The sequence below is a fragment of the Trichoplax adhaerens genome, genomic scaffold, assembly GCF_000150275.1.
Source record: "Trichoplax adhaerens TRIADscaffold_1 genomic scaffold, whole genome shotgun sequence".
Lineage (NCBI taxonomy): Eukaryota > Metazoa > Placozoa > Uniplacotomia > Trichoplacea > Trichoplacidae > Trichoplax > Trichoplax adhaerens.
In genome coordinates, this window is record NW_002060943.1 from 6,003,863 (window position 1) to 6,028,373 (window position 24,511).

General features: G+C 35.5%; 5 protein-coding genes across 5 annotated transcripts; 2 read left to right on the forward strand and 3 right to left on the reverse strand.

The window, feature by feature from the left end:
• Window positions 1-369: 369 nt before the first annotated feature.
• TRIADDRAFT_18685 (uncharacterized protein) lies at window positions 370-2,703 on the reverse strand (the record flags this gene model as incomplete). Its single annotated transcript, XM_002108675.1, has 11 exons — window positions 370-651; window positions 771-887; window positions 995-1,097; window positions 1,202-1,284; window positions 1,354-1,474; window positions 1,565-1,638; window positions 1,726-1,860; window positions 2,040-2,096; window positions 2,205-2,276; window positions 2,353-2,401; window positions 2,480-2,703. Coding segments are annotated over 11 exons (1,317 nt in total), but the record flags the coding sequence as incomplete, so codon positions are not given.
• Window positions 2,704-7,527: 4,824 nt separating this feature from the next.
• Window positions 7,528-9,081, forward strand: TRIADDRAFT_51938 (uncharacterized protein; the record flags this gene model as incomplete). The annotated part of the gene is made up of 1 exon (XM_002107899.1): window positions 7,528-9,081. One exon carries the CDS (start codon window positions 7,528-7,530, stop codon window positions 9,079-9,081), a length of 1,554 nt encoding a protein of 517 aa, XP_002107935.1.
• Window positions 9,082-10,949: 1,868 nt separating this feature from the next.
• Window positions 10,950-12,475, reverse strand: TRIADDRAFT_35260 (L27a). The gene is made up of 5 exons (XM_002108676.1): window positions 12,448-12,475; window positions 12,168-12,231; window positions 11,644-11,719; window positions 11,222-11,393; window positions 10,950-11,119 (listed from the first exon to the last, which is right to left on the reverse strand). Exons 1-5 carry the CDS (start codon window positions 12,448-12,450, stop codon window positions 10,991-10,993), a joined length of 444 nt encoding a protein of 147 aa, XP_002108712.1. The 5' UTR covers window positions 12,451-12,475; the 3' UTR covers window positions 10,950-10,990.
• A 1,253-nt stretch (window positions 12,476-13,728) lies between these two features.
• TRIADDRAFT_51940 (uncharacterized protein) lies at window positions 13,729-16,004 on the forward strand (the record flags this gene model as incomplete). Its single annotated transcript, XM_002107900.1, has 8 exons — window positions 13,729-13,816; window positions 14,018-14,085; window positions 14,355-14,447; window positions 14,704-14,844; window positions 15,138-15,288; window positions 15,396-15,498; window positions 15,677-15,718; window positions 15,839-16,004. The coding sequence occupies 8 exons, from the start codon at window positions 13,729-13,731 to the stop codon at window positions 16,002-16,004; spliced, it is 852 nt and encodes a 283-aa protein (XP_002107936.1).
• A 675-nt stretch (window positions 16,005-16,679) lies between these two features.
• On the reverse strand, window positions 16,680-22,818 carry TRIADDRAFT_51941 (uncharacterized protein; the record flags this gene model as incomplete). Its single annotated transcript, XM_002108677.1, has 8 exons — window positions 16,680-16,708; window positions 17,143-17,278; window positions 17,365-17,558; window positions 17,650-17,837; window positions 17,987-18,082; window positions 18,335-18,601; window positions 21,280-21,359; window positions 22,738-22,818. 8 exons carry the CDS (start codon window positions 22,816-22,818, stop codon window positions 16,680-16,682), a joined length of 1,071 nt encoding a protein of 356 aa, XP_002108713.1.
• Between the last annotated feature and the right edge of the window lie 1,693 nt (window positions 22,819-24,511).

Below are 24,511 nucleotides of genomic sequence, written 5' to 3' on the forward strand. Positions count from 1 at the left end.
AGTTATAATTCCGGTTGAACTCGAGTTATATATAATACTGGTACTAATGAGGCAGTTAATACGAATGATGTTATTTACGTTTTCATAAAATTTAAAATATTAACTTGATATCATTCACGCTTTCATTGAAAAATATTCAATATACAGTAGTTTTGTCCAGTTCTATAGTACAGTTCTGCACATTTTAATAGTAATATAATAAGCTAAGGAAAGTCATCCAGAATTATATAACCATACTTAACCAGGCAGACATGAATACAAAGGATCTAATGACAGACTTAACAGTCATGATTTACGGCCAAAAAGGCAAGGAGATACGCATATCTTCAGATTATCTTCTAGATTAGATAATTTGTATTTTCCATATCATTAATTTTTGCCAGTTAGTTTCAGCTTTTTAACTTGCACACCTTTGACAACTTTTCTTGTTGGTTTTTTTGCATCCTGTAAAGACTTTTCTTCACCTGTTTCTGTTGTAGTAGTCTTTTTCGATGATTTTTTCGCATCCGGTGTCGACATTTCTTCACTAGCTATAGCAGCATCTAATGCCTTTGCCGTGAAGTTTTTAGATCGGGAACCCATACATAAATTTTCCTTAGAAAACATGATCTTGTAGGAGCCCAAGTCACCGTCAAAGCGATTTTTTAATACCTAGACACAACGTCATTCCATTGTATTAAATCTAATCTATTATATATTACCTTTCATTGAGAGGGAAGATATACACAACTATAGTTTTTACACATTCTGAAAATATCGTGCTGTTTAACCTGTATTGATTTTCCTTTGTATCGAATATTTTGTAAGATCATGACGTTATCAGCTTCCTGACTGGCTTTCGCTGATCCACCGATGGACGCCATTTGCAAATCTGTGTCGTCATTTTCCTAGTAGTTATTGAGTACATATTCTTACTATTCGCAATTCAACTAAATGTAATTCCAGATATTCTAGATGAATACATATGAAACATATAATAACTAGCTAATGGTACCTTACGCGGATGAACTACTAGAGTTACATGCACATTTTTTTCCGAGGCAAATCTTCGGAACAAACTTAAGGCTAAATTTTGTTGTCTGAATGCGAAGTCATCTCTATGGAATAACATTATCTTATAGTTAGTTCATTTCACAATATCAAATTCCAGTATAATAATAAAATTATACTCGTTGATCTAAGAATTTTAATCACAACATACCTGGTATCAACATTCAGTAAAAACTGTAAGTTATCTACTATAATATGTTCAATGTCGAAGATATAAGCGGCGTGCTCCATAGTCTATGTGATAAAATCGTAAAGTCATTTCGAATGCATGATAGTGATAATATTCTGTCATCATCCACTTACTTGAATGACGCGCTTAATATCCTGGGAGCCGTAGAAATGCATGAAATACAGCGGTAATTTTTCAAACTGTGTAGCGTACTTTTCGAACTTACCTAATTTGTTTTTTTCCTCGAAATTTATACTGCGTATTTATATTTTAAAAGAGAGATAAAATAACTTGTTAAAATCTTAACTCTCTAACGGTATTCGGCGTTTACAGTCATGTTGTTACCCTGAAAACTGCCGCATCATGGTCTTCATAATCCGTACATTACGAATTTCGAAACTTCCAAATAATGTATTGACCTATAAGCAAGTCATAAATACAGTATATTTAATAACATGGACACAAGTAATTGATTTATTTGTAATGACTATTAATTATTACAATACCCCTTGATTGCACAGGTCTATTGAAATCTCGCTGATAAAAGTAGTTTTACCAGAACCAGTAGGCCCAGTAAAAATTGTCATTTCCCCTCTTCTATGGCCTTTCAGGATTTTCGTTAGTTCAGGATGGCGCTGCCACTGTTATGAGAGAATATAATGTACTTTTATTACTTGCTACTGTATCAATTAGATATCGATGCATTACTTATTTCCAAGGACAACACCTATGTGAGATATACAGTGTAGTAGCTACTGTGCTAAAAGTTAAATGCAATCGTAATCTAGATAATGATGCAAGATATAACTACACAACTTACTGGTACACCGATAATTTGTTCCCTATTAGCGAATTCATTATATACATCTTGTCTTAACTATAATTCAAGAAATGCCTCATTAAATACAGAGATTATAATATTTCATTCGCTTGGGTAATAAAAATGCTGTATAATGTACAATTTCGATACAATATCGATACTAACATCAGTAAAGGTCACAATTCGATTATGTGCTACGACATGAGCGGAATTTAAAACTTTCTTCAAGTCCACTCCCTAGTATGTAAGAATGAAGGTATATTAATATTCTAAGAAATCAGTTGAATTGTGAAGATGCAAAAATACCTCTTACCCGATTTAAAGCTTCCAATGCTGTCGGAAATTCACCTTTTAAGGTAGATCTGTTATATAACACAAACTACAGGTAAGACATGAGTCTAACTTGTACTTTATTTAGAGCGATGAATTAGCTGACGTACGGTAAAAAATAGCAACGTTCTCTTTGCAATTTATTGGCAAATTGCAATTCCATACGTTTATCTTTGACCGAATTGCCAAGCCAAATAGTAATACGCTTAAATTGTTCGAATAGTGGAACAAGATCAACAGGTAGAAGAACGTTTCCGTTAGGTAAGGATACCGCCGGTACTCCAGTGCCTTGATTAATGGCCATGGCATCAAATTCATTTGCAGTTAATACCACCTAAGAATTAGTTTCATTATCGTCAGTATTTAGGAAACGCGACTCAACAAAGCTACTCAAAGCTACTATACACTGATGATGTAACTAAATATTACTTCGTCATTCTCTTTTTGTATATTATCATAGCCAAAGAGTCCAACAGTAGAAGTTCTAGAGATTTAATGTTTTAGAGTGAGACTAATACAGTTTACTTTAGAAAGCTGGTACAAATTATGTAAAATGTTATTATCGGGTTAATAGCTACTTTGCAAGAGTCTCCAAAGACGAAACGTCTGTCCTTTCAGGTAGTAACACTTTAATTCCACATACTGTATTAGAAAAGTCAAACCAGGGACAAAGGAAGTAATATTGTTCTTCATCCGCTGATGATAGCTTCAAGATTTCCATGTAACAAATTAGAGCGATAAAGACTGCATGATCATCACGCTTACAGCACCTCATACGGATCATTATAGCTTATTAGTGATGGCAAATACCTTCAATTTTTTGACTCGAAGCTGAAATTTCTTGCAGTAATCTTCTTGTAGGCTCTAATAGTGTAATAAAATAACATTCATTCGATACCTTCAATGCGTACATTATAACTATATTGCCCAAGTCGACCTGAATGCCGTATTTCTTGACTATTTGCTCCTTAATATCCTTTTCACACTCCTCAAACGGAGTACAGGTCTCCCATTCTGATGTCATATCCTCTGTTTTACTGACTTTTACTTCACTTTCATTAACCTTTTTTTTTCCGCTATACCAATCTACAATTATAATTATGAATGATAGAACAATTTATTTGTCACCAATTGATCGCCAAATAATTAATGCGTGAATCATGGATACATCTAAGCGTGCAATAGTCTAAAATATTCATTTAGATGAACCTCTAGTATCTTGCCATTCGCCTCTTTTTTCGCATCTCTTGCATATTAACGAACCAGTTACTTTGTTAATATATACGCATTTTTCGTTGCTGCCAGCATGCTCACATACTTTAGGACAAGTTGTAATGATGGTAGCGTGGCCTTTATCATATGGTACCTTATATTTAGTAAGGATATCCACTACACTATCTTTATTAGGAATATTTTTGGTTGAAAAGGAGATCTGATGTTGGTAACGTTTCTGTTGTGCATTTGCATGACCTCTTGAGGCAAATTCATCCGTTGTATTTCCAGCTCTCACTTTATGATTTGCTTGTATACGAATCCATAGGTCTACCATTGCAGATAAAACAGGATTGATTGTTGAATATTTAAAATACTAAATGTAAGGAAACTTAATCGAAAATTTGACTATGAGACGAAGATGTGCATGCATATAGGCGTGCATTTTTACTATCGATAGTACTGAATGTAGATTGAACAAGTTCGTACGAAGTAGAGGGCAGCTAGGACTGGAAAAGCAGCACAGCATGGCAGATACAGTACTGTATGCACGAGTGCAGTACAGTATTTTAATATGATAGACCAGAAAGAGCATAGTAGAGTATTTATAATGAGTGCAATCATGTTGCATTGATGACTGATTTACGTGATACTTTACGTAAAGATGAAAGGATGCAGCTCATAAATAGCAGTGGATTATATCACTAATTTAGTGTTGATTACCGATGGGTCGATTTTCACACTTACTTCGTTGAAGAGGAGCCATAAGGTAGCTGTTGCCAACCCAACGTAGCTGGAATCTCCGTAACACGAGCAATGCTGCTCCAGCTTTTGCTCTCATTTGACTTACTTTTAGGCGTATTTAGGCGATGCAGCAATTACTTACTCCGCTCAATCGATGGCACAACAATATTTCTGAGATAAATTGAAGTAGTTATTTTTTACAGAAGGCTACAACAAATGCAATTCTAATCATAGAGCAGTAAAAGTACTATGTTTATTTCCAGCATGACAGGATTGATCTTGCCTTGATACTCGTAGTACTAGTAGCGTAATGTGGGTCCGGTACGTTAAGACCGGTAGCAAATCCTGTACAGTACATTGTATGCAGTATACAGTACTGTAGACTGTAGCAGGACTGGACTGTACACTGTACTGCACTTCTTCCTTTCCGCGAGACTGCGGCTAGGATTTATTTAGGCTAAAACAGCGACATCTGTAAACCGAAAAGTCCATGGACTAAACTTGACAACTTTAGAAAGAGTTCCAGTCATACATATAGCATAATAAACTATCATAACGTCCGTAGATTATATCACGTACGTGTAATAGACTGTACATTGACGATACAGATGTGCCACTTGTCATTACAGTACTACCTGTTACCGTATAAGTACGCTCAGTCTACGATATTATTCAGCCCTGAGCTCTCCTCTCCTCACTCACAGTCTTCTTGCCTCCTCTCTTTCTATTAAAATACAAATAAAATGAGAGTAGATATCCCTCATCCTGCACATTTGTAATATTACATTACTGTACAGTAGAGTACACTATTCGCACTGTACAATATACTGCACTATGCCGTAAGTACACAGTATTATACTGTAGTGTATGTTCACGAGTGCAATGTACAGTAAGAGCGCGTGCTACATTGTGTACAGAACTCTAATATGAACCATTTTCAAAGAGTAGGTTTGGCTGAAAATGGTAAACATTTTGGGGTTTACTTTGGTTTGATTTCAAATTTATAGTGTTGGCTCAGCTGGCTTTCGGTATTGAATTCGTAAAGGTTTCAGACCTAAACCAGACCGAGATTAGGTGTATATAATTACTGATAAAATACGTAAGAAAGAATAGTATGTACTGTATTCTTGACGACAAGCACAGTCCAGCCAAGCAGACTCATTAATTACAATTGCCATAACAACAATTATTGTACGTATCTACGATCATGCTGTTATTGACAGTACCGTTACATGATTTGAGGCTACAGTTGGTGAAAAAGGAAAACGCTAATCTATCGACTTTCATTTATTTCCAGTAATACAGTACTATTGCTGGAAAGCAGGAAACCTTGATACTAGTCGATCTTGCACATCCGGTTGTGCTTTGCAAGGGATCAACATTAATATATGACTCCCCTACATGACATGTACAGTACAGTAGATTCGTATTTCATGGACGCACATACTGTACAGTATGTACTGTATACTGTATATATGACATACTGTATACAGTACAGTACATGCAATCAACGAGTTATTTATTGATATCGATACAGCCGATTTTATACGTATGATAGACGGGAGTCGTACATTGGTGTTGATCCTTTGCAAGTAGTAATAACTTGTGTTTTATATTCCCTGTAGTATGGATTATTAAAAAATGCTGACTTGATGAACGCTTATTATCAAAGGAAATCTGCTCCCGCTGTACGAGGATGCAGCATACAGGATAATCATTCTATACTCTCGCAGTCAACTACTGTCCTACAAGTAGTTGTTGTTGGTCTGTAACTGCGCCATAAGCACTTTTCTTTTTACAACAGCTATGCAGCATGATCGATTGTCGCCAATTTGTAGGCCATCCTCCCTTATTGTATAGCTGCGGTGTAATACTGCAATAGCAACGCTGGTAGAGATCGTTATGCACTGATCTCTGTCATCGTATTATTCTAGACCAAAAGCTGTCAGTCACATTAGATATCATTGTCATCAGAAACAAAGAAATCTGTTAGATTAAAACAACCAAACAATGCCTTATCATGCATAATTAATCAAAAAAGTATTCAATCTTTTTACTAATGGCGATATCTATAGTACTCGATCACGACTATCGCAATTGAATAGTCTGCTATCAAGTCTACAAAAATACAGGATGAGACTGTAAATCGTTGATTCCATCGATAGGGTATACTGTACTGTACTGCAGTTATCAAAAACGCCAAATAGCGTGCGACTCAATTTGGATTGTAGAGTAGTTATAATTATTAGTAACAGTTTATTACTGTAATTGGATTGAATATTCACTCCTAATTAGTTTATTTATTATGAAATAACCTCGACGCATGGACAGCGACCAATGTAGGAATGAAATTTTTCCTTCAGACTATATTCTACTATCAACTAAAGTTCTAAATAGGTGGTAACGGTGAATGAAATCAAGCTTGTAGACTCGATGAATACCAAGACAGACGACGTTACTCCTTTTCGTCAACTGATTGCTTTCATAGTTTTCTAATACTAAAGTCGAACAATATTGCCAAGTATTGTGGTAGCTATCAGAATAGTAGTAATAGATCAACAAATTTCACTATTGACGCTATTAGCACAATTAAAAGCGGTTTTAAGCTGTTTATTTTCCTACTAAGCGTATCGAAAAATTGGGAGATAATCCTTTGTGCTATCAACTACACTATAACTATTGTAGTAGGTCGAGACGACAGTAACGAATGGACTAGGAAGCCCACTATCCTACAACATTAAAAATTATAAATTTCATCCATCGTCTTGCAAGAAACGTAGTATCTCCTACAAGTTGTTAGTATTACTTGGTTGCTTTTCAAATTTTTGACTTTAAACACTAAATCTTGACTTCAGACGGAGATCGAAAAAGGAGAAGAAAACAACCTACGTACTGTACTTACCAACCATCCAAATTATAACGCTTTACTTCTATAGTATACTTTTCTTTGTTGAATTGGCTACATGTAGGTGTAAGTGTATGTATAGTCTATGAGCATACGGTATAACAAATAGGACAGCAGTGATTGGAATTAGCACACGCGAATTTTACAAGAATACTAACAACTACGTAGAATTGATTCTAAATCATTGAAGGAAATTAATATTATTATTATTATTACAGTCTTTACTACTTGAATACACACTACATTAGCGTAAGGAACGAATTAAACTTGGCGTATTTTCTCTCCATTGAATACAACATGTATTGGTATATATTTTTTGCCGCAGTAACCATATTATTTTGTTTAATTGGGCTGGCATTGGAAAGCATCGCCAAGTATTACGCCTTCGGTAGGGCTTTGCGTGATTTCCCTGGACCGCCTGCTAGTTGGGTGAATGGCAATCTCAACTGTTTACATGGTACAGACGAACAGACCATTGATGACTTACATCAACTAGCTAAAGAATTTCCGAAATGTTATCGATTCTGGTTAGGTCCGTTTCGACCAACGATGCAATGCATACATCCTGATATTATTAAAGCAGTCCTAAGTGCATCACAAGACAAAGACGGCATTTTTGTCAGCTACTTGAAGCCTTGGCTTGGCAATGGATTACTGACAGAAAATGGACAAAAATGGCAGCAAAAGCGGCGCCTTATTGGCGGAGCCTTCAATTTAACCTTTTTATCCAAGAGTGCACCTGTTATACACGATTGCGTTAAGATTATGACAGATCATTGGAATGTGTATAGTCGCATGAAACGTACATTTGATATGTATGGCGATATCAAAATGCTATCTTTCGATATTATCATGCGTTGCGCTTTCTCCGGTCGCTATGCATGTCAGGTAGTGGAAGGTAAACATCCATTCGTTAAAGCCTTCGAAAAAATGAGCTCTCTTGTTCACGAACGCATACTAAATCCATCTATCACCAATGAATGGCTATATTGGATGACACGAAATGGTCGAGAATTTTATTCCGTATGTGATCTTGTTCACAAATATACTGAAGATGCAATCCATGAACGCCAAAAAGAAATGAGAAGGAATGATAAATCGCAAGACCGTAGTTATAAGAACGATTTTTTAGATATCTTATTGTCTGTCAAAGATAGCGATGGTCAAAAACTATTAGTAAATGATATCAGGGATGAAATTAATTCTTTTATTTTTTCCGGTTATGATACGCTATCCAATGGAATTACCTGGTCGTTGTACTGTCTTGGGAAACATCGAAGCCATCAAAGGAAAGTTCGCGATGAGGTCAATGCTTACTTACAACATCTGAATAAGCTAGAATGGGAAGACATCACATCCTTGAAGTATACTATCATGTGCGTTAAGGAGGCGCTTCGTCTTTATCCACCTGTGCCATTTTTAAGTGGTCGTTGCCTCGATAAAGATATCAAAATTGAAGATGTAAAATTGCCAACTGGTTGTCCTGTTGAAGTTCCAGTAATATCCGTTCATCATCAAGCGGAATGGTGGCCGGACCCAATGACTTACGATCCGCTACGTTTTACACCGGAGAAAATAAGAGATAGGCACCCATTTGCTTACCTGCCTTTCTCAGCTGGCTCCAGGAAATGCCTTGGACAGATATTTGCAATGGGTGTTGTTACATTGGTGGTAGCCAAGATTATTCAACGCTACGATATTCGTCTAGTTGCAAATCGTGCTGTTAAGCAAAGAGTTGGCCTAGTATTACAGCCAAAAAACGGAGTATGGATTGAAATAGTGGAAAGGAATGGCACGGGTATCCGTCAAAGCGGGAGTAGCCGAAGATTAAGTAAAGTAACCTCAGTTTAATTAAATTACAGGATGATAATATAATTACATAAGAATGATTTATACATTGTCAAAAATTATCGGTTATTATTCAACAAAAATCATATCTTACGGTCATATTTGTGGTATCTACTCACTGATGAGAGCGTACAGTTAAAGGTTATTATAAGGTGGCAAATTTATTTTTTGCTCTACGTTTTAATTTATATTTTATTCATCACTAAATACTGTAATTATGCAGTAATTACTCTGAATTTTGCTCTAGCTTAGTCTACATATACTATAGACAATAGTCTTTAGACATAGATACATAATAAACAATTATTCTGGACTTATATCCTTTACTGTAGTACAGTATGAAGAATGAATCGCAATCTATCTTCTATTAATTAATAGAAACTGACGTAAAATATAGCCCTAGTATCACATTCGTAAAATCTGCCAATCAGCATTTTTAATAGATTGACAATTTTAGCCTAGATACGATCAGGATTCCAGTAGCCCTTAATACAACAGACTATTGTAGTATTATATGTATTATAGGAATTTCTTATAACCGGGAGTAACGTAAAACCGTAATATCTGCTTTCTAGTAACGTTTAATGTCCTTGAATTAAAATTAATGTTCTACATACCGCCATGCTTGCAAATATAGCAGGCACTCAGATTACTGTCGGTATGAAGATGAATGCATTCGAATATTGTAATATGTTTAGGCCGCTGGTTGTCTTAAGCTATTACATATTGGCGTGTTTCGAATAATGAATTAAGGATATATTCTTTTACTTGATTAATTAATAGAATATGAAGATTTTTTTTATATTAAATTATTGTGGGATAAATAGAAATGTGTGCAGCAATAAAAAGCAATATATTTTCGATCGTACAAACGTATATCGCATATTTATCTGTCTGATATTTTAATAATAGCTATGGATATACTTAAGTAAGTTCTGTTCATTGGTAGCAATTAAAAAATTTCCAGGTTAGGTATGAATACTCTATCATCTTAATCGAATTTACAAACCCATTTTTTTAAGGACACATGTCCGTGAATTACGCCCTGAATGAACAATTGAACATGGTTACCTCATCTCTCATCAAGTTTATCCTAACTGTTAGCGTATAGTCCTGTGACCAACATTATCGAGTCTTTGCTAGGATAGTTGTCTTGTAACCTTCGTAATCCCTAATTTATGACTATAAATACTGATAGCATGTGATATAGCTCGTCTATACCACAATGCACTTTTAACCTTCACTAAACTATAGATATACGTAAGTATAACTTCGCATTCTCAGGTAAGTCTCGATTAATTTCAGGCGTGTATACCAGGTATACACGTGGGTTACTGAATCACTATACTACTGTACATTTGTATCTTCAATATATTGAGCCCGCATCCGTATACTTACGAATTATGATAGCATCAACTAATGAAGTGAAATGAAGGAAATATAGACGAACATTCATAAGACGCTAGTGTGCTCAGGAACTGAAAAACTTCGCAAAATTATACAATGCTTTTTATTCACATGCCTTTGTTGCTAGAATAAAGTACAGTAGTAGTATAAGTTACGACATAACTCACTGGCAATTTGCTTATGAAATAGATCAGATTAGTTGCAAGCTGCATGTTATCATAAACTAGGGTACATCGCAGCAGAGTAAGAATAAGAGTTTAAAATTCTACAATGGCCTGCTACTACAAGCGAGAGTTAGTTCGAGCAACGAATGCCTGATTCAATTTCCCAAATCTTATCACAAAATGTTACGGTATTATATAAACGAATCCTAACTTGTTAGAAAAGTATCCATGACATTTACACTTGTCAATTGTTGCAATAAATGTCAAGAAAGACAACTGATGAATATACCTTCAAGATACAGCCAATGTGAACGATTTTTATTATCTTATATTTTACAAATTTAAGCAACTAACACACAACTGCCACCCACATCTTTGATTTTCTTTTCAGCAGTTCGACTAAAAAATTTGGCCTTAACAACGACAGCTTGCTTCGGTAATAATCCTTTACCTAAAACCTTATAGTAACCCTAGAACAAGAAATTATACAACAGTTATCAAACATAGTAAAAACTATCGAAAGAAAAGCAACTCATGCAAAAGGTATCCATAGTAATTGCGGTAATACTCACAGCACGAACAACATCAATGACTGGGGCCTTTTCAGTTTTCTCAGCATAGTGCGTTCTTGTCTGTTCGCTAACGAGAGTCCACAGTTTATCCACATTGATGGTTGGGCAATGGTACTTATTTCTCGTCAAGTGAAAGTATCGCATACCGCATTTACCGAAATAACCTGGATGGCTGAAATACAAAAACGATTCCGATCTGAGTACTTCAAATTCGCTTATCCAAAAGAGAGTGGAATGATGTGGAACGTTTCAGTTCAACATTTATTACAGTACTCGCAACAGTAATACGTAGAGCAACTTATCGCTACAGTCCTTTAACAATAATCACAACTAATCGTACTATATAAGTTACATTTGTGCATCATCTGCTATGTGGGAGTCAAAGGAGTGATGCTACATATAATAAAGCGCTTTATACTTACTATTTGTCAAAGTTTGCCCTACGGTGCAACAAACCACCAGCATTACCTCTACCACCAGGATGCTTTCTGTGCTTGCCTAAGATTACAGAGAATTTAAAATTAACGACTTCTACGAAAGATAGGATCATTCAATATTGAGCGTACATTGCTCAGTTGCAATACAGCAAAGATAATCCGTTGCTACGGTTTACGATCTACTGGTCAATGACAGTAATAGATGTCAAGCTGATTTATTTCCTATAAACATCGCTAAATGGCATTTATAGTAAAGTAGCTGATATAATATACGATGAAAATCTCACTTGAATAGCTCAATAATCCAAATATACAGTATGATACGAAGACAGAAAAAAGTCTTCCATGGAACTATGATAAATATATATTTTCTATCGCTCAATTCGATTGACATGTAACAAGCAAGTTCATTCACCGAAACATAGCAAATTCGTTTCTACTGTTCGAATTTGCACAATATATTACAGGGACGACGTTAAAATCAAAAGATTAGGAACTATAGTACATACCAACACGGCCATGTCCAGCACTAACGTGCCCTCGCAACTTTCGAGTTTTCTTTTGACGAGCAACCTAAAAACAGTAAAGACTGACCATTACCATCCGTCTGAATGAACACTAAATTAATCCATTTTAGATGCTTCTATCTTTGTTAAAACAAAAAAAAACTGACTATCTTTCAAGTAGAGCTATTTTTTCAAGTAAAGAATGTAAAATTACGGAAGACATTTAAGTGATTATGACTGATTCTGGAGAGATTCAAAACTAGATGAAAATTCTCAGACTCACCATTTTCTATGCAACGTGAAAGAGGAGGAAGAAGAAGGAATGTGCGCATGTATATTAGTCGTCGCCTAACCGCTTTACAGTACTGAGCAGAACCGCTACAGTACATTGCACTCGGATTCTTTTGCTACAGCAGTACTGTACAGTGTACATTGTACTGTACAAGCCAAGTACTGTAACTGTACTGCTGTACAGTACTGTACACTGTACAGTACTACAGGATTAACAGGGCTGACAGGAGACTCTTCAGACAGACAGACTTTTATACCATAAGCCATGCACTACAGGATTAACAGGTAGTGTCTTCTTAAGCTGACAGAAGACTCTTCAGACAGACAGACTTTTCTACCCTAGGAGGCCAAAATATTGAAAAATTAGTTACTTAGTATGGATCTTCTGTATCTATTTTTTCTTGATTACTTGTACTAATTTAAGAATATTCATCTCTTTATATAGCTATTTTACTATTTTGAAGCAGAACTTAGTAAATAGAATAGATTTCCAATATAATATTACTTAATTTTAGACAAGCAAGCCAATTACAAAATCGAGCAATCGCTTTACGTAACAGACCAGACACCCAGCGTATGTGCACTGCGCAGTACTGTACATTCGTGTAACAGTACAGTATGATACAGTACTCAGTAAGTCAGCATGTGATTTCGTTACTGAACACCAGCTTCAACACCTCCCAGACTGGCTCCGGTACAATGCGTACAGCAAAGTACTGCGCAAGTGCACATGGACAGCATATACTGTAGGCAGAGTCACGGAATAAAGGTAAGAGGAAGATGATGTCTAAAATTCGCAAATTTTAGAGGCTATAGAGTAGATACGCGCATAGCAAATGATTAATTTCTATCTGCGTATCAGTTGGCAAGTTCGCCAATTTCATTGGTTCTAGAAGATCATAGATTTCTATTTACGTATCAGCTTTGTTGCGACTGTACTCTAATTTGCAATGTGATACATTTCGTACTGACTTCAAGCTGATATTTCCTTAAATAACTGTCAATGTTTTGGATGATCTTACAGTTGGGTATTCTGCTCCTATATATGACATATTGATAGATATATGCATACGTACAGTAATTATAATCAAAAACATGGACAGCTGAGGAAATTCCCGTAATGCTTATGTACGCCCTGTAAATAATTTCTAGTGGTGTATCAGTTCGAATTACATTGGTTCATATTTCAGAAATAATTGACTCATTCAATTTTTAATAAACATTTTAACTGCCTGACGTCGCAATCGTGAACCCAGTAACGTTTGTGCTTACTATGACGGATAGTAAGGGAAGACTTATGCAAGGCGAGCAAACTGACGAATTCCTTTCTGGAATTGATACCTTTTTCTTTGACTGTGATGGTAAGGCGATGGCGTATCATAAGACTTTAAATTTCTTGCGATTATATTTATGAAAATATTATGTAAGCAATTGGCACTGCCAATTCTTGACACTCGACCGCTATCATGCCAGCACTTATAAAGTACAGCTTGGTAACATACTCGTCTTTGTATCATGGCTAATGCTATTTCCAGCTAAATCTCCTTTTTAATCATCTTCAGGAGTTATTTGGCTTGGTAATGAGGCTATAGCAGGAGCAGTTGAAACAGTCAACAAATTAAGAGCTAAGGTAGAAAGAATGTACATCATTGCCATTGTTGTCCGATGCTTTATTATTTTTTAGCAGTCTTTTCCGGAAGGATTACTGTATTACTTTATGCACGTGTAATGTATAGATTGTACGCGTATATGCGAGTATACAGTACTATAAATAACTTCACTATTTAGAGAATAATAATATTGCATATTCTATAATTGTATTCACCATTTTGTATACTTACACTGTAATTATATTAACTGATCAATGATTCTGAGCATAAATTACTTTGTAAACAACAGGGAAAAAGAATATTTTTTGTATCCAATAATAGCTCCAAATCAGTTGCTAGTTACATGAAGAAATTTCAACGATTTGGAATTGAAGCATATCCTGTACGTTCTGCTCTAAACTTCGGAATGAATTAAGTAAAACATATCCTTGCACACTATTGCCTTAACCATGTGTGTTACATTCTGAATACGTAATTACTACAAAGCATACCTCTCCATACAAAGTATTCACTTAAAATGGTCGAATTGTAAATTGAGCACTGACATCCTTGCATCTTATCTATATACGAGTTACAATCTAAATTATCACACATTCGCAATACAGTGTACAAATTTTACAGCGATGTTGACTTTTTAGGATGAAATTTATGGAACGGCCAAGGTCACAGCATGGTATATAAAGAATAAATTAAACTTTACCGGAAAGGTATACCTTCTAGGCTCGGAATCGATGGCGGAAGAATTTGACGCTTTAGATATCTCTCATACTGGCACTGGGGTTAGCCTTTATACGAAATTTTACTAGCATAACATAAACGTGTATCAAAAGTACTTTCGTACCTCAAGTTTCCTGTCTACCGCGTCATGAAATTTGTTAACAATCGATATGAATATTTTATAATTGTTGAAGTAGCCTGATCCCTTTCATGGTAACCTTGATACCTGTATAGGAAGCGTTTCGTTGGATGACGACGTAATTTCTACTTTACCGCTATCTAAACTTTGTTCAAAATATTCTTAGCCAATTGTAACCACATTGTGGATTTAAATACTTAAACTTGTTTCTATAAGATTGGAGCTGTTGTTCAAGGACTAGATATACATGTTAACTACATGAAAATGATTAAAGCCACCAGTTACTTGGCAAAAGAATCTTGTCTTTTAATAGTCACCAATGAAGATGATCGATTACCAGTTAGAGGGTCTAACATAGTTATTCCTGGTGAGTACTCTCAAGATATATAGATTACAATTATAACATTCGTAAAAATACCTAGGATAACAAATTTGTCGATTGTAGTACTTCATTTTATTCACGCTTTATGGTAGGTACCGGCAGTATCGGTGCTATCTTGAGAGTAGCTTCCAGGCGCCAAGATCGTATTCTAATTGGAAAGCCGAACCGAAATATTTATGATTGTATCTTGTCTAAGTAAGATCGTTTCCCTAATAAAAATATACAAATATTATTAGTGCTACATGCATATACGATACCAATTCATTAAGCGATTTGCAAATGTTGTGAGATCCTCCATTTGTAGGCTATATCAAATCTAATCAATCGTTATACCGCAAACGTTATAATATTATCTATTACCTCTCAATTGCAGGCATTCTATTAATCCAGAATCGTCTTGTATGATTGGCGACAGGTATAAAATAGTAATCGTACTATTTTACAGAATTGACTCATGAACGGGAATAGCGATTAATACGTGAATAAAATGATTTAAATTTACATTTTGTAACTTGATTCGTTTTATGCACTGCAGGATCGATACTGATATAGCCTTTGGAATAAAGTGTGGTTTCAAAACTATTCTAGTATATTCCGGTGTTTCTACGGCAGATGAAGTTGAAGCATTAAGAAAAAAATCGCCGGAAATGCTACCTGATTATTGTTTGCCTACTCTTGCTGATCTAATGAGGATTCCTTAACTATTAAGAGAACTGATAAAACTTGAGAATCATTCATGGTATTAATCAAAGAGTATGACTGAAGGCTGGTTATACAGTATATCTCGTACATGGTGACTTCAGGTTTTCTGCGTCATTCGTAAATAAGAAGTTACTTATAATATTTGTCTTATAATGTTATACTTTACCGGATTGCTTTGATAATACCATTTTTTATATCTATACGTACAGATTAACATTACCATAATGGCATGACGTTATACTCATATCAAAGTCGAAAATAAAACTATGCGTAAACAAAACTTTATTTTTCAATCATTTCATAATTTCTCGATGCGCGTACTGGTTTACAATGTTATATAAGTTCATGCAATAATTACGATAGCTACAGTAAGTATAACTTTCACTAAGGCTTTTAGGTTCAAGCGACAAGCGGATTTTGTTAATTTCTCTAGTATGGATTATCACGATAGAAAGCTATTCATATGAACCAATCGATATTTAATTTGCCTTTATTGCAGTTCAAAACAGCGCTAAATTATTTAAATTTAGTTGACTCAAATATTTCAATCGCAAGATCAACCTTGGGCTAATGCAATGGTAGAACAGATCTTTTAATTATTTAAAGGTGGTTTTAGTCGAGATCGTTATGTATGACATTTTGACTTTTCTCTACTAACGTGTAAGAAGAAATAATTATGATCTTCGCAACTGTGTCACAAAACCTACATATTGAATGACAATATAGCAGTTGTGTTTGTACATTACGAAAAATATGTGTATGCACCGTAAAGAGTCCCATTTGATGTAAATGACAACTTGATTGCTAAGGCTGAAAACGTATTCAATGACAGAGTTACTGCATTTAGTATACACAGTATATTTGCAGTATTATAACTATATAGTAAGAGAAAAATATCGAAAAGCTCGTAACTACGCTACAATAAACTTTTAGATATGACTTTAGTTCATATACAATACAGTATACGAATGCTATTAAGCCTTTTGCAGATAAAAACTAAAAATTTATCAATATTTCCTACACTTTTAAGAAGAAATAAAATGACAAACTTTTCTTGGAATAACATGTTTCTCACATTAAATTCTTACATCGAAGATAAGATAAAATAGGCGTTCTAATCGCCGTATTAATAATTACCATTTTTAAAAATACTATGAACCACTGAGCAGTTATGACCAACAAGTTGATGATAGTCAGCATAGCTATTTAAAGAACAATAGGTGAGAATTGCACCTACTACCACGAAGACGTGAAAAAGTTGATGACTCTGAAACTAAATATAAAGTTGCAAATATTAAGTCAAATTGCTTGCAAACGAACATTTAAAATCCAAAAAGCGAGACCAACTGTTATGCTTACTACGATATCGCATCGTCCAGGAAAAAAGCGCTCAGGTGTGCGAGTGGCGTATAAAGTTACTCCAACCAAATAGCTCAAGCCACTAGCTAGAAACCATGGTATACCTCCTATTTCTATAGCTCTATAAAATCCAGTGATACCACAGTAATGAAGCAATGGAACGACTCCAGAACCTCCTACGCCGCCAAACAATGCTGTAAAATGTTCCAGATCATAATAATATTATCTCATATTCATAGAACACTTACAATTACAGTAATATTTTTCATACAAGAAATAACATACCTGCCCTAAAAGTACGATATTTTGATTCAGAAAATTTATCGAACAGTGATACGATGGCAGCTGCAGTACCTAAAACGATCGCCACAGTCTCATAAATGATAAGGGGGATGGTATAGCAGTAAAATGCGTAATAGATAAGTGACACGTTTGATCCGACAACCAAAGTTGCAATTCCCAAATAATCTAATCTGTTGAGACGCACAAGAGTTAAAAAGAGTTTCGAAATAGAATTGAAGGCTTACTAAAGCGTTCTATCAGCAATAAGGCAATACGACGTACTATATAGTGCAATACTATAAACAAGACACAATGAATAATAGCTCGAGCAGACACTTACTTAGCAGATGATTTCATAACTCTAAAAGAATAGCAATAAATGGTGTGAAAGAAAGACGAAAACAGGAGGCAGGTAATCGCTCCAGCAAAAAATGCTCTAGAATTGATAAAATACACGTTTAAATAAATAGTGTGCTCTTCGCAAACAAGTTAAATGTTTATTGTTTATTATTCGATACAAAGATAATTGATTGCAATAAATTTGAGAAAGTTTGATATTTAAGAATCATTTAAGTAATTAGTGAACATATTCGTGATATATTATGAAAGTCGATATACGTATTGTACAAACTGTGACTAGTTTTAAAACTGATCATTATATTGACAATAGGCAGATACAATAGGTTACCCGAAGACTGCTTGTTCTTGCCATGTTTTCTGGCTGAGTGGCACTGAAAAACAGTATATAGCAAATATCAGTAGCCCAATAAAACCTAAAAGATGAGTCCAGATGTTTCCAGTTTCGGTATGGATACGAAAGATGCTACGCAAACAAAGTGAGACAGAAGGGAGCTGAGGTCGATATCCTTTGACTAGAAATTCATTATCCTGAAGCCAATCAGGTAATTTATTAAATGGGAGAGTTTTCCAATCGTTCGGTGGTTGAACAACTACCCTAAATTTTAACAATTCAATTAGAAACCCAAATGAGTGTTTAGTTGTTCGAGACCAATGTAAATATACGTGATAATGCAGAGCAAGAAAACGAACTGCTGACTACTGTATTGTAGTGTACTGTACAGTAACGATCCATGACTTTGAATGGACTCCGAAAAAGTAAAATAATAACAGGGGTTTAACCGCAAATGTAACACAGCAGTATCCCGTAGGCACGATTGATTGAAACTGATATCGACGTTAGTTCTCTTCAAGACTAACTATCCATCTGTCTTATGAGACCGATTGCGTTGATTTTACGAGTGTAAGAAATGGAGAACCAAAGGACTAAACATTTTTAAGAACTACCGAAAAATCACATTACACTAGTGTTAGTCGCTCTAGATATAAAGTAAGATGTGCAACTCACAGTGCAAGTACATACTATACTGTACGCGAAGTATAAAATGCGCGTGAGTTGTAAGTATGATTTATGATTGACGATAAATCTCCAAAAATATTTTTACACCATAGCATAAAAACTACTTGTACTGTAGTATATCATTATACGCGTATTATGACAGGCTAATATTAACAGCAGTACTGGTTCATGGCAGTCTTGTTACGGGGCTTCCGTTGTTCATGATCACTGCATTTGGGATGAATGACTTTCGATCGTTTTTTTGCTTTCATCCTTTCATGCTCGAATACACACGGTTATTTAACTCGAAATCAGGATTGGGGTTACAAATAGGAAGGATTAGGAAATCAGTCGAGCTCCATCATGCTCCATCATTAAAAGTCTGATCTGAGCTGATCATACTGAGTTCTGTAAGTTAGCACTGTATAGTACAGTGTACAGTACTGTGCACTGTACCGTACTGTCAACACTGCTCATGTACTGTACACTGTACACTGTACAGTACCGTTCAAAACCAGTCTCCAGTATAGAAAGTACTATACGGTAGACTCAGTCTGATACAGTACACTGTCGTAACTAACCGGTGAATTCGTTGACTCCCTGATTTGACCTTTGGCTTTGGGTGCACATTAATCACGCCCTTCTACAGTACCAATACAGTACAGTACAGTACATTGCAACTGGAAGCCAGGGACTACTGTACACTGTACACTGTACACTGTACTGACTGAATAAAAGAGACAGTCATGCCTATTACACAATACCGCGCTGCGCCTGCGTGGCTTGGCAGCCGCAGCACGGAGCAACAGTTTGTACGCATGAGACAGTGCACAGTTGGAAAGATCAGCAAGTTTCCTAATTTTTAGTCTGTAGAGAGAAAGATAGTCTCTTTCGTTAGTAACACTAACTGTACTCTATTCTGATTCCAAGATCTACTTAAGCACGTTCATAGTTCAAATTAAATGAATTAAATTAAATTAAATTAATTAATTACTGAATGAATGAATTTGCAACCTGAAAGGATTACAGTTGGGAGTACTGTACGTACAGTACAATATACTGTACTGTATATTGATATATTAACTATGTACTGTACTACTGTACAGTATACTGTACTACTGTATTAGTCCGATATGGCAATTGAACCTTCAATAAATACTCTAAATACAGCGGAATAAATTAAAGTAGTACCATTTCAGCATACAGTATAACAACGACACTTGAAAGTGGAAGAAAGAAAATAAGCTACGGTCTATTTCCCACACAAGTGATTTGCAAGATACTGCATTGCATTGATGCAAAAAAATCCATATCCCTTCAGCTCTGCAATCCCCGCAAACAGCCAATTTACGATAATATACAGTACCTAACTCTGCTATACCGTAAAATATTGTATTCGAATTGATACTAAGCGACACCATATCATGCAGTACTTGCATATAGCCCTAGTTGGTTTAGCTGACTACTTTACAAATATAAAATATATTCAACATTACGTTGGAAATTATTGTAATGCATATCAAGCTAATTAATTCGTTCGTCCATTTTTAGAAAATCAGTCATTGCAGCCAAGTTCAAATGTTGACTAACTACAGTACGTATACTCATAATCATCATGTGATTATTGGCCAGAAAGAATCTAAATAAAACCTTATCAACTTCAGTAGCACTGCATGGATATCAAATTCGATACAATAACTTGCTGCACAGGGTAAGAGTAAATGCAGTCAAAATTTTTACTTGCTTAAATAGTGCAGTGAAGTGATCGTGTTGCACTAGATATTAATCGCTTCACAACAAGTATAGTTCTATTGTGAGAAGTTTTACTATACGAGTGTACGCATAGGTATCTAAAGTTCGCTAACCGAGTACAGTATATCTGTCTATATTACGTTATATTTATTTAGTGTCTAAAAACTGTATGACTATTGAATTGTGTCAATTCTATATACTTATAATTGAAAGGAATATAGTAATGGACATTTGTGGTTCACTTGGTAACTTATAAATGTTTAAGGAAAATGGATAAGGAAGCCCATTTCCTTAACAGCTGAGTTATTACCAAATCTATAATATATAGCTTTTAGGTCATTACTTTTGGGTTAGGCCTATAATATACGCGTATATGTACGGACTGCGCTCACCATAGACTAACGAGCTACTATGCCATCGTAAGGTTTATAAGATTTCAATATATCACAGTGGTACAGGTAGCTCGACACCATTTACGAGTATAATCGCAATTACTTGAACTAATTAGAATACGGAAAATGTACCTATAAACGTTGACCTTTTTTCCGTTATAATAGGTTGAGTATCTAACTTCAGGTATTTTTGAAGATTCATCATTATTTCCCTATAAATGAGAAGATGCTTTAATTTAGTTTACCGTCACACAAAAATTAACATCTCAAAGTGGCTTATGAATTGTTTAGCTGCTTTCGCATACATAATTATATTTATATAATTATAAAAATTTACACAACTACTTGCATAGCTAGCTGCACTATTAGCATGAAAAACAAATTTACAGCCATATTATTACTGCTTAAAATTTTATACTGCAATGCTTGCTCAGGAATTTGGGTTCCGTAGTGATACTGCTTTACTAGACGACCTGCAATCGAAGTCACTGTATGTTTATCCATTTATTTATTTAACTCTAATTAATTCATGGGGATGATATCAAAATATGCTACCGAATAGGCAGGATTAAAAACTAATAATAACATAACTTTCTTGCATTTAACAAGAATAATTGGTTAAGACATTGAATGACTACAGTAGATTAGGCATCGCATTATATGCATACTAGTCGATCCCTCACTGGTGATACTGTACTTGTACTTTTTAGCTTTTTAGTTTACATTGTTATTTGTAACTGTCACTGTAGTAATACCATAGGCCAAGTATTTATGTTTTAGTTTGACTCAGTATGGGATCTATATGGCCGTAGAACTACTGTACTGTATGTAATAGTCGGCTATACTGATCCGGAGCTACCTAATGAGGATTAAATTTGGAGATATTCAATGGATGTAATTCTAATTCAGTATAATTTAACAAGCAGCAAACGACCTCAATTTAAATCGTCGAAGAGCATCAAACTATTCACTAATGGACACGCCGATAAAAGACAGCAGCTATGCAGTGTCGATATAAATAAATAAAAATATTCGCAATTTACTTAAGTGGTGTTTACTATTAATAGCTTTAAAATGAAGGCTTCGTACTGTACAGTACTGTACTTTACATCCCATTGCAAACATGTTGCAGCAAATGTATCGTTGGTTATTGCGGCATCGAAGCGATCAAATAAATGCAATGAAAGAGCATGCTAGACGAACAACTATCGCGATACTGTAATATCAAAGTGATCGTGTTGGCTCTACGTTTGTCTATCAATTCTAGTTGGACATAAAACATTGCAAAATCTAATTGCAATTACCAAGTGCAATAGCCGATATAGCTCCTATAAAAATTCAGCACGCCTAATTAAGTAGTTCAACGAGAGCAGATCGGTAGAATCTATTCGCTTTGCAAGTCGCCAGTGATACATAATTAGAATGGGTATAATAGTTAGCCAATGACTACCATTATACAATCATTATCAACTGAATTACTATACATAGCATAAATAAGGTAATTAGTATCAGCATAAAGGGGGAGGGAGGAGGAAAAAAAAAAATCTTCAATGACTCATACGAAAAGCGTTACGATAATTTATCAGCTACCTTTTCTAGACTGGCTTCCACTGCTGCCTTTGCATTCGTTTCTGTGATGTTTTCGTTTCCATTCTGCTTCAAGTCGAACATAGTCGTTGCTTCAGATAATTTACTGTGCTGTACTGTAAATGTTAATGCACAATCGTCTTTCAATTGTCGTGGGGAATTATTGCAGAGTAAAGTCAATTGAATAACCAGCGCGCTTGAAAACTGCTAAAATCCGATATACCAATGCGAAGTTGACTATGAATTCATCAATTTATAGCCTAAATTGAATTTGGATACGCGTATCTTGTCATGCAAGTGATGACTCTGATTGAAGTTAATTAAAGCAACTAGAATGAAACTACAGTTTGTAGGACATGGAACGTACAATGATGAAATTATGTCCAATTTTTATCATTGATCGCAAAAAGAAGTTCTTTGTCTCGACTCACTGAGTACTCGTCGTCAAGCCAGGTAGAGATCGATGCTGATTGAATGCAATGTTTGCAAATTAATTTGCAAATAAAGTCGTTCGCCTACACCAAGTGATTACTATCTACACCAATATGCAAAATGTTGAAATCTTTTCCTTCCAACGCTGCCTTAGGTGTCAAGGTGAAAATAAACATCTACGGCCCCCCCAAATTTTACCAAATTGGCAATAACTGCAGTATGACTATGTGCGAACAATGTTCACCCATTAACAGGTCATTCACAGTCGGTACGATCGCCACTAGGCTATCAATCATGCTGGATCCTACTGTACAGTGTATAGTACTGTAGCGCACTGTACTGTACGGTGAAGAGTTCACTCTGCCTCAGGGAATTCAAGTCGTTTGCAGTATGACTGTGTGCGAACAATGTTCATCCATTAACAGGTCATTCACAGTCGGTACGATCGCCACTAGGCTATCAATCATACTGTACAGTACTGGATCCTACTGTACAGTGTATAGTACTGTAGTGTACTGTACTGTACAGTACTGTACTGTACGGTGAAGAGTTCACCCTGCCTCAGGGAATTCAAGCCGTTTGTGGTGCTGGTTCGAAACGTTTCTTTCTATGGTCGATGACGACACTGACTAGAAAGGTCACCATGCTGGAGCGTGATGGCATGGCGCTACAAGCACTCGAGAAATACTTGTCACCACCATCCCAGAGTACAGTACAGTGTACAGTACTGTACTGTATGTACAGACTCCGGTATACAGTACTGTAGCTTACAGTACTGTAGACGGTAGATTGTACTGTATTTGCTTCATCATTTGACAATGCAGCAAATGCCCCTTGTGAAACCCTCTGTATTGAGGTGACCTGGATGGCTGGATGACCTCCTTGCCTGTATGACCTCCTTGTCTTTATGACCTCTAGAAAGGGTTCAAGTGTCTCGAAGGCAAACTGATAGTTTGAAGTAAGGCTACTGGCCTTTAAGCTCGTATGATTTCCAATTGAAAAAAAGGAGAAAAAACTACGATGTGCACTTTAAAATGTACTAGAATAGACGGTTCTGAGACTTTGGGCATTTTGACTAGGCATGTATTTCGCATTGATATTGAAATGTGGCCGATAGTGATAATCTGCTACAGGATATCAGTTGACCTGATACTGAGATCACCCTAGTTCTTATCTTCGAAGCCAGTTGGAAAGATGGATCGCCACTGATGTCCTCATAAAATATTGAGTAAAAGCATAGAGGGAATGCTAAGAAAAAAATAATGGTAAACGTAATAGAATAATAAGCCGCTACACGGTACTACTGCGCTTGTACGAGTGTTCTGCGTAAGTAGTCATTAGCTCA

Coding starts and splice junctions, on each gene's coding strand:
- TRIADDRAFT_35260 (XM_002108676.1), bottom strand. Junction 11,394..11,643: donor AGGGCAAACTTTGACAAATA/GTAAGTATAAAG, acceptor TTTGTATTTCAG/CCATCCAGGTTATTTCGGTA. Junction 11,120..11,221: donor TCATTGATGTTGTTCGTGCT/GTGAGTATTACC, acceptor TTCTTGTTCTAG/GGTTACTATAAGGTTTTAGG.